This window comes from Acanthopagrus latus, chromosome 8, assembly GCF_904848185.1.
Source record: "Acanthopagrus latus isolate v.2019 chromosome 8, fAcaLat1.1, whole genome shotgun sequence".
NCBI classification, from domain to species: Eukaryota; Metazoa; Chordata; class Actinopteri; order Spariformes; family Sparidae; genus Acanthopagrus; species Acanthopagrus latus.
The window spans coordinates 12,865,910-12,879,609 of record NC_051046.1 but is presented as its reverse complement, the minus strand read 5'-3'; the positions used below and the strand labels follow the sequence as shown (position 1 = coordinate 12,879,609).

At 44.8% G+C, this 13,700-nt stretch overlaps 1 protein-coding gene across 1 annotated transcript in view; it reads left to right on the top strand.

Annotated features, from left to right (window-relative positions):
• Window positions 1–13,700, top strand: part of LOC119024799 (tetraspanin-18-like) — a 34,653-nt gene that overhangs the window by 15,588 nt on the left and 5,365 nt on the right. The window contains exons 2-5 of the mRNA XM_037107912.1: window positions 3,877–3,960; window positions 11,682–11,777; window positions 12,928–13,122; window positions 13,425–13,499. Coding sequence (XP_036963807.1) covers window positions 3,958–3,960; window positions 11,682–11,777; window positions 12,928–13,122; window positions 13,425–13,499 — 369 coding nt within the window. The 5' untranslated portion in view covers window positions 3,877–3,957. The remainder of the gene's footprint in view (window positions 1–3,876; window positions 3,961–11,681; window positions 11,778–12,927; window positions 13,123–13,424; window positions 13,500–13,700) is intronic.

Below are 13,700 nucleotides of genomic sequence, written 5' to 3'. Positions count from 1 at the left end.
AAATAGCACCCCGCAAACACATTTCCAGGAGCTGCATTCTTATCTGGTTCCCATTTAGCTCGAAACAATTAAAAGCGCAAAAATAGATGACTGCATAATGAGCTCAATCTGCATCTTAAGCCGCAATAATTGTGAACTCCAAATGAGTGAAAACATTCTTCCCCCGAGTGTAAAACACGAGAGCACCTACTGTAGCGCGGAGAACAAAGAAAACAGTGGGTTAGCTGTGGTCAGAGAGGAGAGTGATTAATGGAGTGATGGCCTCTGATCAGAGTGGGGATTGTTTCTCCATCTTGGTGGTTTATCTTTATCTCTGGTGGTTGACTCACACTGTTAGATCAATAAATCCCAATGGGGTAAGGCGATAATTCTGCCCCAGTATTACCCTCATTAAAGCAGCCATTCAGGAGATATATGACTACCGGCAATTGCCCTCTTTCTCATTGCTATAATATTATAGGATGATGTGTATGTCGTCTGTCAGAATTTACTCCGAGATCACCAGGGAGAGTCAACATCCACAGCTGTGGATTTTTCCTTTTATTAAGTGTGTTTATACAGGTTGATTCAGAGCGTAAAATGCCCCATAGGTCGTTATCTCTAAATTTGGAGTTGCCGCTACAGCCCAGAGGTTTGCTTTTGTCAACACTGGTGAGAAATTGAGGTCAAAGCCAGCTGCGAGTTGTAGATGGAAGAATTGTCACTTCCTCTCTTGTTTTCCTGTCGACTTCCTGTCCCCAGAGGAAGTGTCGCTGATCACACTCCCCTGCTGTTATCTGACCTTTGACATCTCAGTCAAGGTTTCCCGCCTTATTGGCAGGATAAGGTGACTTATGGGGGAATAGAAAACACATATGATGAGTCCCTTGCCAATATCGCGTATACTGTGTTTGCTAAGTTTGTGCAGTGTGTCAGTGTTTTTAGGGCTCTGGTGAACCATAAAGACAGTCAGAAGAATCATAGTGCACACTTGTTGATGGTCTCTCTTAATCGTGTTGCACTCAGATGTTGCACGGAAAGTGTTACCGAAGTAGTTGTGTGAAAAAAGACAAATGCTAGCTGGACAGAAAAAAACCTGCCTACTTCTTCACCGCTGCACTGGAGATTTTAATTGCGAGGCAGCTGGATCTTGTGAATCCATCTTGGGTTTTAAGCTATGCTTTTAAGGCCGGACAACAGTGGTTAAGACCAATCAGTTTCCTATGAGTAGCTACTGACAGCTACATGCATGGTTAAGGTGTGATGGTGACGACAACAGCTGCTTCTAAAGAGGTAACTGTAGACACTGCTGTAGTTGTATACCTGCCCTTTTCCATCCACTTTCTAAGAACAGTTGCCCAGACGGTTCTGTTAAATGAACCAGCTGGCATGTGTGGTTGTAAGAGGTCTTCAGGGGTCCAAAATATTGGACTCAATCCAAAATGGTCCAGTTAAACCTAGCCAAGCTCTACATGAATAAATCAATTTTTAAAAAGAAATATCCTATCCTGAGGGAACCCAAGCAAACTCAGACCTGGAGGATGATTAGAAAACAAATCCAAAATGTGATCGAACTGAGCAGAGCTTTATATATGGAGAAAACACCAACACTGCAACAGCATGAAGTCCTGTACTGTCCTACACTGCAACTTGAGCCCCATGGCGGTGAAATGAGACACAACCAAACCTGATTAGACTATCACAGTTTGTATAATTTACACCTGGTCCAACTTGGACTTCCGGTCGTGTCTCTGATCCCCCAGAAACGTGTATACACATGAGGACCTCTACTCTGCACATCCACTGCTGTGTTAAGTGGATGTCAGATTGTCTGTTATGGAGCAGTGGTCTGCAGCCCCCTGACACTGAGGTCGGACTCTGTTTGATGATATGAGTAGCCTTTAATTCCTCTTATTCCTTCATGGCCCCAGCTGTTTCCTCTGCTATCTCTATATTGGACCGTTGAGGCTAAAAACAGTACATACTGTATTTAGAAACGCATGCTTTATAATGGGATACTGTCTTGCACGCAGCATAGATGTTGGGTGATGCAACAATATTGTCAGAGCCTGAAATATCAGCAGAGGCTAATCAATTAGTGGCTGCCTTGATGTTTAAATTGCCCACAGTGCTCGTGAGCTTAAATGTCAATGACTGGCTGGCGAGGGAGATTTATTTAAAAGGAGAGCCATTGAGAGGATGTAGATGAAACCTTTTCTCTAGTGTCGAGTCGCTCCCCGCTTTGTTGGACCCTCAGTGGCCTGGCCTTTATAGTCTCCCTCGAGGGTTCGTCCTATTGTTGTGCTTTCTCAGCCGTCTGCGCTGATCTCTCTTCTCACCCCCATAACTGATTCAATGAGGCTCTGCGATCCTATTGGTGCTCCACTTTCCCGTGAAAGGGTTTCCATGGAAACCAAAAAATAATGCAGACCCTCACCACTGTTGCTCTCCACCGGCTAATAGCTCTCTAAACAGGGGTTTGGGAGAGACTACCTCTGCAACAGGCTTCAGGACAAATTTTGACCACTCTGCTGCTCAGTACCCGATAACAGACATGAGGATGGTGATTATGAACCTATCTGCTGCGGTTGTAATAGACTGAAACAAAATTGAAAGGGATTATGGGGTTGTATTGCTTGGGGATACATTCGCTAAGCCATATGGTGAATAATTTGTAGATGACTCCTTGAAATGAGCACCATCCTTTTGGCTCTGCGTGCATGTGTAGCCACTGTGGAGATGTTATTGATTCCCCGAGCATGTGCTTTGTAGTGTCTGAATTCAAGGCGGTGTGATAAGGGAGTGTATCATTCCAGTGCATCTCCCCACTTCTCAGATTTGTCCGTTTCCTAACTCAGGCTTTGATTGCCTTTTTTCTAGATGTAATCAGAGCCCAGTATGCTGTATGGGGGAGGGTGTGTGTTGCTGTCACTGTCAGTTGGGTTTTGCGTCCTGGTGAATCTGATGTCTGCTGGCAATATGGTGTGTCGGCGGGATGATGTGGCTGGCTCTATCAGCCAGAATACTCTTGGGATATTCTCCATCCCCAGCCCTGTCAGAATAAGAATACCCAGCCTGTATTTCACTGGCTAATGTGGCAAGAGCTGCATGCTGTTCATGCCTCCGTAGGCAGCTCTCGCCATATTTGATTCCGTAGTTGTCAGTGCCAGTGCTTTGAAACCATCTCCAAAGTATTGTCAGTCAAAAAAACGGTGCTGCAGACTATTTTTAAGCATCGAGGCTGGAATACCAGCGGTTTAATTGGCTCTCATTGCTGTATCGTTATTTTCAGCTGGGAGACACTTGTGGCAGAGCAGTTAAGAAACGGGAGAAAGTTTAAAGCGTTTATGGTCATTAGACACACTTGGTTGGAGACTGCCGCACGTTGGCAGTTAAAGGTTTCTGGTTAGAAAGCGAGGTATTCTTCTTTCTTTGAATATTGCATGAGTTTGTATCCTCATCATGGTCACGTCAGAGGCTGGATGAGCAAACTGTGGTGTGTGAGGTCCTCTAATAACCTTTACCTGCCCAGAACACAAGGCCTGGACTTCTACTATTAGAGAACTTTTCTTAGTTATTCTTTCCTTTTTAATTTTCGCCTTCAAGCTGAGAAGTGAAATATTCACACATATAAAACACTGTTGCCTTCTTAAATTAGCTCAGTGCTGGGAGCGAGCGCTTCATACATAATAAATGCAAACTCTGTCATTTTAAGTGTCCTAGAATTTTATTTTCTCTTTTTCAAGTGCACAGTCTTATTCCGCTTAAATGAATTACGCACGGCAAGACAAATTGAGTCACTTTTCTGTTGTGTCTCCTTACCGATGCTTCACTGTTTATTCATCTCATTAGCTGAGTCCTGACCTCTGCTTCTTCCCTTGTGCTTCCATCCAACAGCCCATGAAAACAGGAGAGGAGAGAGAACTGAGAGAAGTCGTCAGCTTCACCTGAACAAAGAAGAGGCTCAAGCAGATACACATGGTATGATGGTATTTTATCTACAAATGAAGCACACATGGTCTTGAAGAAAACCCACAACATTTATCCTGAGCACATATTCCCACGTGAAACACATTTCTGCCTTAGGTTTTCCCCTACCTCTGGTAATGTGGGGGTGTTGCCATGAAAGATTTCCACCAGATCTTGCAAACACATGTTAAATCAGTGAGAGAAACAGCAGAAAGAGCTTGCTGACAGACTCTTTTCAGTAAGATGCTGACAGCACAGGCGCAAAGCCATTGTCACCGTCAACAGGAGGCACGGTGCTGGCGAGAGCCGGTGCGTGAAGCCGGTCCTGCAGACAAGTGCTTTTGTCCTTTTACCATCACAGCAGGCCAGAACCCTTTCTTTGTTAGCCTCTGATTTGCATTGGCATTTGTTACATTAGTATTCCAGTCACAGCCGAGCAGCAGACACGTATAGATTGAGAGGTTAAAGGGGAGTTTAGACCCAGACACATCAGCTGTAATCAGTCATAGCACATAACCACGAAGACAGCCAACCAGACAAATAAATGTGTGTGTTACATTTGCAACTGACATGTAAGATTATAACCAGATTCTTGAGCCAGTTCTAATTTTATGAAAAGTGATTTGAAGGATAATTTGGGTTCATTACAATATGAGTCTTTTTGTCTGAGTTTTGAAAATACTTTGTGTTGGCGGTAATGTGATCGTATTCAATTAATTAGTTACTGAGACCTTGAACACAGCAGCATTGCTAAAAAACAAAAAAAAAGAAGCTTTAGAGGAGAGAGACAACATTTCAGATTTACTATGCGGAATAACAGGTATAAACACCCAATACAGTTTACAGACCTACTTCATGGTGCAACTACTTACCATAGTGCATGCGTTGAAGGATTTTACCTACATTTTGGAAGCCCACTTACAGTTTTACCTCCAAATAAAGTGGATTAGATAATCTGGATAAACTGTTACTGACACTTAAATCATAGGATGTTCTTGCAGTTTCCTGAAAATAGGTGAAGAACATTAAGATTCATAGATTTTCTTCAACTTGGAAACAGTAGTGATCAAAACAAAAGATGAATTGAGTCGCTGTTCCTGACCTTTTTTTAACACATGGAGTTTGCAGTGGCTTTTTTTTATAGCTGAAAAGTTGAGATCTGAAGATCATTCTCTGCCTCAGAAACATGAGTTGACAAAACAAACTCGTCAGAAGAAAATGGATATTTTAACATCATCGATTGTGACTGTTAAATTCCATCTGCTGTTTGACTGTGTGATATGATTAAGAGCCCCAAAACAGCCATTAAACAGAGTTTGTGGTGAGACTGTGCTGTCAAATTTTAATGAAAGAGATGAAAAAGAGGTACAATAAAGCAAAATGATCCTTGAATTTCTCAACCGATGGCTCCAAAATCACCCGGATTCTCTCACACTGATAAGCGTATACAGTACAAAGTGCTGTCTTTTTCAGCGAAACAGCACGATAAAAGCATCATGAATCTTCTCTGCTTCACTGTTGATGCAAAGACATTAACTCACTTCTGATGTATTTCTATGAAGTTCTTATTTTCAATGGGGCGTCCAATACATGTGGATATCTCTTTCATCTGAGGCTCCCAGAAAAACACAAACATTCACGCGCTCTATCCTCAAGGCTCTGTTTTTAATCTTTGCATTGCGTTGAAAAACCCCAGCCTGTTCAAAAAAGTAGGTTACACTGTTCCTCTTGCTGTTTTTCTTTCGTTGAACTTAAGCTAAGTGTATGAATGTTCAGATGTGTGTGTGTGTTAGGCCGTCTGTGCGAGGGGCTCTAGGTGTGTTCAAACCAACATATGGCCTTGCAACAGGGTGTGAGTGATCACTCATTAGACAAATGGCTGGCCAAGCTGTCCCCCTGTCGTAAAGTGCCCGACCCTGCACCCCTTTGTTTTCTAACAGGAACTAGTGCTAAGTGGAGATGCCAAACACAGCTCTGCAGACAAAGGCCACTCTCACCCCATATCCGGGTTGCCGTGGAGACCGGTGTCCTTATTGGAGGGCTGGAATGATTCCAACATGTGCTAAAAGCAACTACAACTGGTTTCACAGAGCTCTGGATTTGAACAACAACAAAATCACATCTCTGAGAACTTAATTCATCATAGTGCTACTTTACTGTTCTTTGTCAGGATTTCTCAACGTAAAAGCATCTTCGTGTGAGGTCCTGGGTATTTTGTTCTTCTGCGCATGTTTACATTCCAAAGTGTCCTTTTGTGTTGTGTCCCCTGAGGTGAAAAACGTTGTCTTTCCTTACATCTCTCATTGTCTATTTCTGCCGAGGCCGTCTGCGATGTAAACTCCCTTTATATGGAGATTTGACGAAGACAACAGCCTCGATGTGAACAGTATTTTTAAACAAGGTCCAGCGAGAACTTCTCGAGCGTTTTAACTGTCTCTTGCCAGAGGGTCAAACAGCGGTCAATTTAGAGTTGGAGAGATTATTGATTGGATTACGTTTGCAGGAATTTGCAGAAAACCCCAGTAAAGAAAGAAAGAGGAAGGCAAAGCAGAAGAAGGACTACGAGGAAATAAGTCTCTCTTTTGTCGTCACAGTGATTATTAAGCATTTAGTTTTTAATTGAGTTATAACTCATTTTTGTGGAAAGCCCCAAAGGCAATGTGTCATCCTCCAAAAGCGCACCGTGGGAAAATGCCTGAGCGGAGTCCTAACAGGCGATGGCGCAGAAGTGTTTATGTGTTCATTGTGTGCTGCTACCACATGCCCTCACTGCCAGACATCCAGCCGACTAAGAGCTGGAACTCCTGGGATCAATGCATCATTGACCATGTGCCTGGGCCTCGTATTGATCCAGCCGCCGCGTAGCCAGTTTGTATCTTCACTCAGCCAGATAGAGGTGCCGACACAATTAAGTGAGAATCTCTGCTTTGTGAGTGCGGGGATCACACACACACGCGCTACTGTTCAATACAAGCTGAAATCTGCTCATCTCAATCACATGCCCTCTGCGAATTAACCAAGAACCTATCGCTGCCTTTCCTCCTCCCAATCTTTCTTATCTAAGGAGCTGGAGAATTGATTTCACTGTAGGAGTTCGAGCGACTGTTAGTCCTGACCCAACAGCTGGATGTGTGCCCGGTTGGGATGTCAAGAATGTAGCCCGCAGTGCTGTTGACAACACATGGCCACTCGGTTTCTGACTGCGCATTTGTTCATTCAGGGAGTCTTCTCTAGTTAATCAGCCTGTTGTTCAGGAGTGTGTCAGCTGCCTGGTCAGAGGACGTCTGCCCTCGGGGATTCACACAATCTCATTTCCAAAGTGAATGGGTCAGGAGAGCGCCACTCGCAGGCTCAGATAAGAACTGCTTTGGATTCACAGCACGTAGGGGAACAATGGGCTGAAATGATAAATTGCTTCGCAAGGCAGAGCAAATTCATCAGAGTGGCTTCTCTTTTTTTGTGGTGAACTAGCAATGCCCATGATGTGCAGAAGCAGATAATGTTCACCAAACACGTACATGTACTGTGAAAAACTCATTAAGCTAAGCCTGCCTGAGGGGAGGAGTATTTGTACGTTTCCACCTGAGCATCTATCCAACATTAGGACCTCTGCTGCAAGCCTCGCAGTTTCTCGAACTTCCTAACCCGGCTGAGCTTCTGCGCTGTGCTTACTGTGTGAGCTACACCCACACACACTGTGTGCTCGGCTGCCTTTGAGCTACTTTCATGCACTTTTCTCTCTGTGGTTGTTCCCTGTTGTCTGCATGCCGAATGCCCTCTAAAGAAGCATACAGTGCTATAGCTGCTTAGCATTCAGTACACTTCAAAGCTCCGCAGTGTGACAGCACAACCCAGGGCTCATTCTCTCCTAATTGGAGGTTCATTAAGGGACATGGTGCGCCTCAGGGGAGCCCTGCTCACTGCCAGAGGAGCCTGTCTTTATTCGGATTTTTGGGTGTTTACTTGCTGCGGCTGATTTAGGAAGTCATAGAGAAATATGAAAATGGGTTTTTAATTGAGATAAAGGCTGATGTGGTGTGTGTGGTCCCTCTGTGTCATTATCAGAGGGTATTAGCGCACTCCGGTGAGAGCTTTAGAGCTGTGGAGTGGCATACAGTGGATGGATCAACACACCTGCTCCAGCTGTATCAGGGGAGCCAGAGGAGGGAAATGTGCCCTCCCCCCCGAGTCCAACTACAGGTGATCATTTAGAGGGTCAATGACATTTAAAAGGGTCAAGCTCCAACCCTTGTGATCTCAACAGGGTTTCAGCATTAATGATTATTTTCTATGCAGGCTCATGTTCAAGATGAAGTGGTACCGGCTGGTGATCAGGGGGGTGGAGCGTGGTGACGGTTTGTTGAGGAACAGACCCAGTGTCCTTGTCATGCTGATCCATTTGTCCGGGGCGTTGGCCACTGGAGCAGGGGGAATATGGAGTCGCTTCATTAATCGTGCCGAAAGAGTCAAGTTCAAGGAGAACCACCCAAGGGTGTGCTATTTATACATGGAGCACTCTAAATGCGGGACAGTGTCTTCCTTATCTTTTAATTACAATTAGAGTTGACATGACCATCATGGTCGATTGTGTAGATGCCCGCGAAAACAGACCTCATGGTTTTCTGAGTTCTCCATGAAAAAAGGCCCGTAGCTATGTGTGAGAGAATCCCTCTTCTTCATACCGAGAAGAATTTAGGTCAGATGGGTTTGCCCTCATTACCGAGCTCTAGCTTCTGACGGTACTGTGAACTTGATTTAGGATCACTTCTCATTAATCCAGTATCAAACTCAACCGTGCCGAGCTCCACAGCCCAAACTGTCTGCGGATCAGCTTTCTCTGAGAGTAAACAATGGGATCTGAGTGCCGTGTGGCATTTCATGATGTCAGTAACGGGAGACGCTGCAGACGTGCAGTTGGCATTTACTGGATACCTCGGGGCAAAGACTGCCACTGAGATTGTCAGATTGAGGACAAACATACAGTATTTCCAGCTAACAAACACAGTTTCTCCTTCTGCTGTGTGAGTCATGTTTGTTTATAATGGCTGTTTTTGTTGTTTTTTTTTTGCCAGTGTACACAAACACAATGCCACACAACTCCCTTTTTTGACACATTGCTCAGCACAGCAGCACACCTGAGGAAGATCTGCCTCTAATCTCGCAGTAATTTGTCGATGTTGTTGTAAAGCTGCATCTCCTGGGGTGTGCACCACCTTTCCCTTGTCTACATAATGCACTCTGCAGAATACTCAGAGAGACTTAGTGGTCTGATCTCTACGGCTGGGCCATGATCGATGAGGACCTGTGATCCCTTGGGAGTCATGGGAAAGACCAGTTTGTTTACTCTGCACTTTCTCCACGGTCTCTGTGGCAGTTTGATTTATTTTATGCTGGTTTGCACCATGGGCTTGTTATTTGGAGCCTGGCTTGGCCCGTATGGTCCACTCCATTCTTAAGCATCCAATGCATTTTAATGCAGAAGAAGAAAATTGGCTCCAGATCTGACAGTCCGTGTGACCCAGAGATGGAAACGAGGAGCGAAAGGGTGAGGCTGGAAGAGAAATCAGACATTTTGTTTGGAGAATGAGATGTGAGCGGAGCCCTGAGAGTTTTTCCAGCCGACCCTGTCCCCCCCCTGCTCGCTCCGCCTCCTCATCCCCTGCTCCAGTAAGTTCAGTTTGCACTCTACATAGGGGCCGAGGACTAACAGTGGAGGGCAGGAGGGATGAGAAGGGGTCTTTTTTTTCTGTGAGATTGTAATGTATGCAAATCTCAATTAAGACCTCCTGTGTCCTCATTAGGCCCTTCAGTGGGGCTTAGGAAAGGGAGGGGTTAATTAAAACCCATCTCGGGCAATGAGGCTCTCAGAGTACCACTAGGAGGGTGATCAATACCTAAGCATATCATTATGATTTAGAGGAGCTGTTTAACCGTAGCTCTAAATCAATTTCCCTGGGTCTGGGGAGGAAAGGAGAAGAAAAATAATAAGCCCTCAGGCTGGTGAGGGGAGGAAACACTCCCGTTCTGTGTTAACACGCTCCCACCGCAGACAAAGACTGCCTTCACATCTTTAGTATTGTTCAATTTTATTGTCACGGCAACTTACACAAGCCTACAATGAGATTTTTTTTTTTCTTGAGCTCACAGCACATTGAAATTAGAGGCAGGGGGGAAGTTGTAGTGCAAGAAACAATGAAAGAATAACAGAGTAGAGAAAGATATGGGTTATGACTTTTTTGTTCACAAAATTGCCACACTTGGGTTAGTGCAAATAATTGCAGGAACCAGTAGAGTCGCAATTCATAAGACAGCATTTTGGGGAGACTGGGGTTCATTTCACCTGAAAATGCCATTTTCCCAGGCGAAGGGGTGAAAGGGTCGAGGCGGAATCACATTTTTGCGACAGCAGATATCAAAGACGGAGTTGATCATAACCCGAGTTTCACCGCTGCCTCAGAGAAGCAGAGAGATCACCCAGAGGAGTCATCTGTCAGCCCATCAGGCCCTGGAAAGACTGCCTGAAGATTATGAGATTATAGCTGACGGACGAGCTGCGGGTACAGAAAAAAGGAGCAGAAAGACGGCATTTAAACTGTTTTCTTTTTTGTTTTCAATTAGCGATGGCAGCGTGTTGCTGCCTAGTTGTGTAAACCTATTTACAATTCCTTAGAGCAATCGCTTTTTAATCCACTTGTTACCCAGACTCAATCCTGGCTATCACTATGGGAGAGCAAATTAATAATCACAACTACAAAGCAAAGAGTGCCGGTTCATTTCTGCCAAATAATTAATTTTTCTTCTTTGACTGAGACTGCAATTATAGCTACCCCACAGATTGTTTCCATTTCAGTTTTTGCAGAATATGTTCAGACGATTCCTTAGACAATTCCTATCCTCCCTGAGGGGGAAGTCTTGTTCATTTGCAGCTTGGTAGGTTCAACAAATGCTTCAGTGAAGACTCTGTGGTGCATCAGTTATATATAGGTATACAGGGTCACGGACATTGAGACATCCATGTTGTCCCCTCACACAGGAGAGGCTTTCTTCATTAACCAGGAGTGCTTCCAGGACAGGCCCTCATCAGGTAAAGTGTGTTTATGTCAGATAGAGCATTGGCCAATGGGAGCACGGGGGCTCCTGCCTCTCATTACATTAAAAAGACAGAGACGCTCCGTAGGAAAGGCCACACGTCGTCAGTTAATGCACATGGAGCCGAAGTCAGGACTCATATCTTTAAAATGCTCAGTGATAGACAGCCCCTGGAGTCACACTGAACCCAGGGAACCCATCTGTCCCAAGATACGAAGTGCTGATAGGGAATCAGGCCATCTGAGTGTGGAAGCACTCTTTAAAATTACATAAGTTGTCAAGGAGTGTGGTGAGATGAGTTGTGTCAGGTTTGGGTTGACATTGTGTAGCCCAAACTTGTAGTTACCTAGGGATTGCTGAGGAAACTATGTCTGGGGCAGTGAGCCTGAGGGGATAATACAAGGATTTTCAGCTGGAATTGGACCAAATGAACTGACAGGCCTGAGTGTGTGTGTGTGTTGTATGTTTGAGTGGCAGAACTCATTAAAAATGTGCGCAGGTTTTTGCAGAGTATTATTTTCTTGGCAGTTTCATCTGAATGCCTATCGAAAGTGCAGAAGAATGGGAATTTCTGCGAGCGTTTGGCAGGACTCATTAAGTGGCACGTTTTTTGTGTTGTGTTATGTGTTGTTTTTTTCTCTCAGGGGCAGGGAGAAGCTTCAGCACGGGGGACGACCATGGAGGGGGACTGTCTCAGCTGCATCAAGTACCTCATGTTTGTCTTCAATTTCCTCATCTTTGTAAGTATTTTTCATCTCTCTCTCTCTCTCTCTCTCTCTCTCTCTCTCTCTCTCTCTCTCTCTCTCTCTCTCAAAGACACTTAATCTGGCAATCTGCGAAGTTAGTGTCAATGCAATGATTTAAGATGGGCTTCTGGCTGCCCCCTGCCCGTCTGACTAATGGAGCCGCATTTGCATTTCATTAGACGGAGGCAATCTTGATTCTATCAAATTCTCTTTTGATTAGATTTTAGTGTGCTGACACACATCTGAGGCACACTGTGCCAGGAAGACTTGGTGACTGGCACCTGAGTTTATCAGTCTTGATCAGACAATCAAGAGTAATCCTGTTAGTCTGAGCCTGTAGAGGGAGGGGGGAGGGTCAGAGTAAGAGGGTTTGTTTCTTTTCCTGCTTTATTAAGCGCAACCAAACCGTTTAGAGACTCCACTCAGATGTGGTTGTTTCAAGGCTGGTGTAATAATGCAACCGGCAGAGCAAAGGCTGTCAGCATCACTCAGTAGCAACTACCGTTTTACACCCTTTGCCAGCCCTTTTGTTTCTATCCATGGACGTTTCATTCTCAGGTAACATAACCGCTTTTTTCAAGCCCAATAATCTCTCAAAATGGCTACCTCCTCTCCTCGTCCCACAACCTCTGCCACTGAGATGAAGTGGCGTTCACTTGCAGAAGTCCAGGTCTCTCCCCATGACAGGAAGAATGGGGGTAGTGGGAGGACTGTGTAAGGCTCAGACACCCCCCGCTAACTCAGTACTTTCTTTTCTTAATCAGTCACCCCACGGTGGCTGCAGATATGGCTTTAGAGAAAGAGAGGATGGGCACTGCAGTGCTGTGCATTTCTAAAGCAGGTTGGGCGGTTAGTTGAAGCAGGGTAGATATCTCCACCCGCCCCCCACTGAGGCATTATGGTTCTGTTGATATCAAGCCTTTTATCTGCCCTCAACTCTCACCCCAACCTTTCAGAGATTTGTATTAAGAGCATGTTTTCCTGGAAAAAGCACAAATTTATTTTCCATTATATGACATCTTGTTGAATGTTTTCGTGTGCCACTGGGGATATGCAGCTTCCCTCTGAGTTCCCATTAATTTTTCAAATGCAGCCAATATCTATTTCGTCTAACTCCAGTCTTCTGTCCTGTTTTCTCCATCAGCTGGGGGGCTCTTTCCTCCTGGGAGTGGGAGTGTGGGTGCTGGTGGACCCCACGGGGTTCAGGGAAATTGTAGCAGCCAATCCCCTATTATTCACTGGTGTCTACATCATCCTGGGCATGGGAGGCATGCTCTTCCTTCTGGGCTTCCTGGGCTGCTGTGGAGCCATCCGCGAAAACAAGTGTCTGCTCCTCTTTGTGAGTCTACTGACAAATTCAAAATGTAGTTCTGTTACTGATCTTATTTTTGTGCATGTGTGTTGATTATTCTGTCTGTCAGTTTTTTTTGGACTGTCATGCTTGAAACAGAAAGCCAAACGAGTAAAATGCTCCTCTATTTGCCTCTGTGCCTCAAGCCTCATGCATAGTTAATGCTGAGTGAAGCGGGCATAGCCAGAAAGTGATTTTCGTGACCGATGTGCACTTTTTCTGACACTCATCCACCTTGTCCTCCTCTTTCTCCCACTCTTTGCCTTTTTTTTTCTTTTGTCTTATTGCAGTTCTTCATGCTCATCCTCCTCATCTTCTTAGCAGAGCTGGCTGCTGCCATCCTGGCCTTTATATTCCGGGAGCATGTAAGTATTCATGTCACTGTTGATCACCACTGTCAAAGGACCGAGTATCAAAGCACCAAAAGCTGGCACTTATAGCCTGCTCAGATTCTCTTCTTTGCTATTTTTTTTACCACACATTTTCTTATTTATGTATCACAGGGTTCAAACAGGTGCTGGAAATCCTTATTGGGTAATACGTTTGGTAACCGCATCACATGTTAC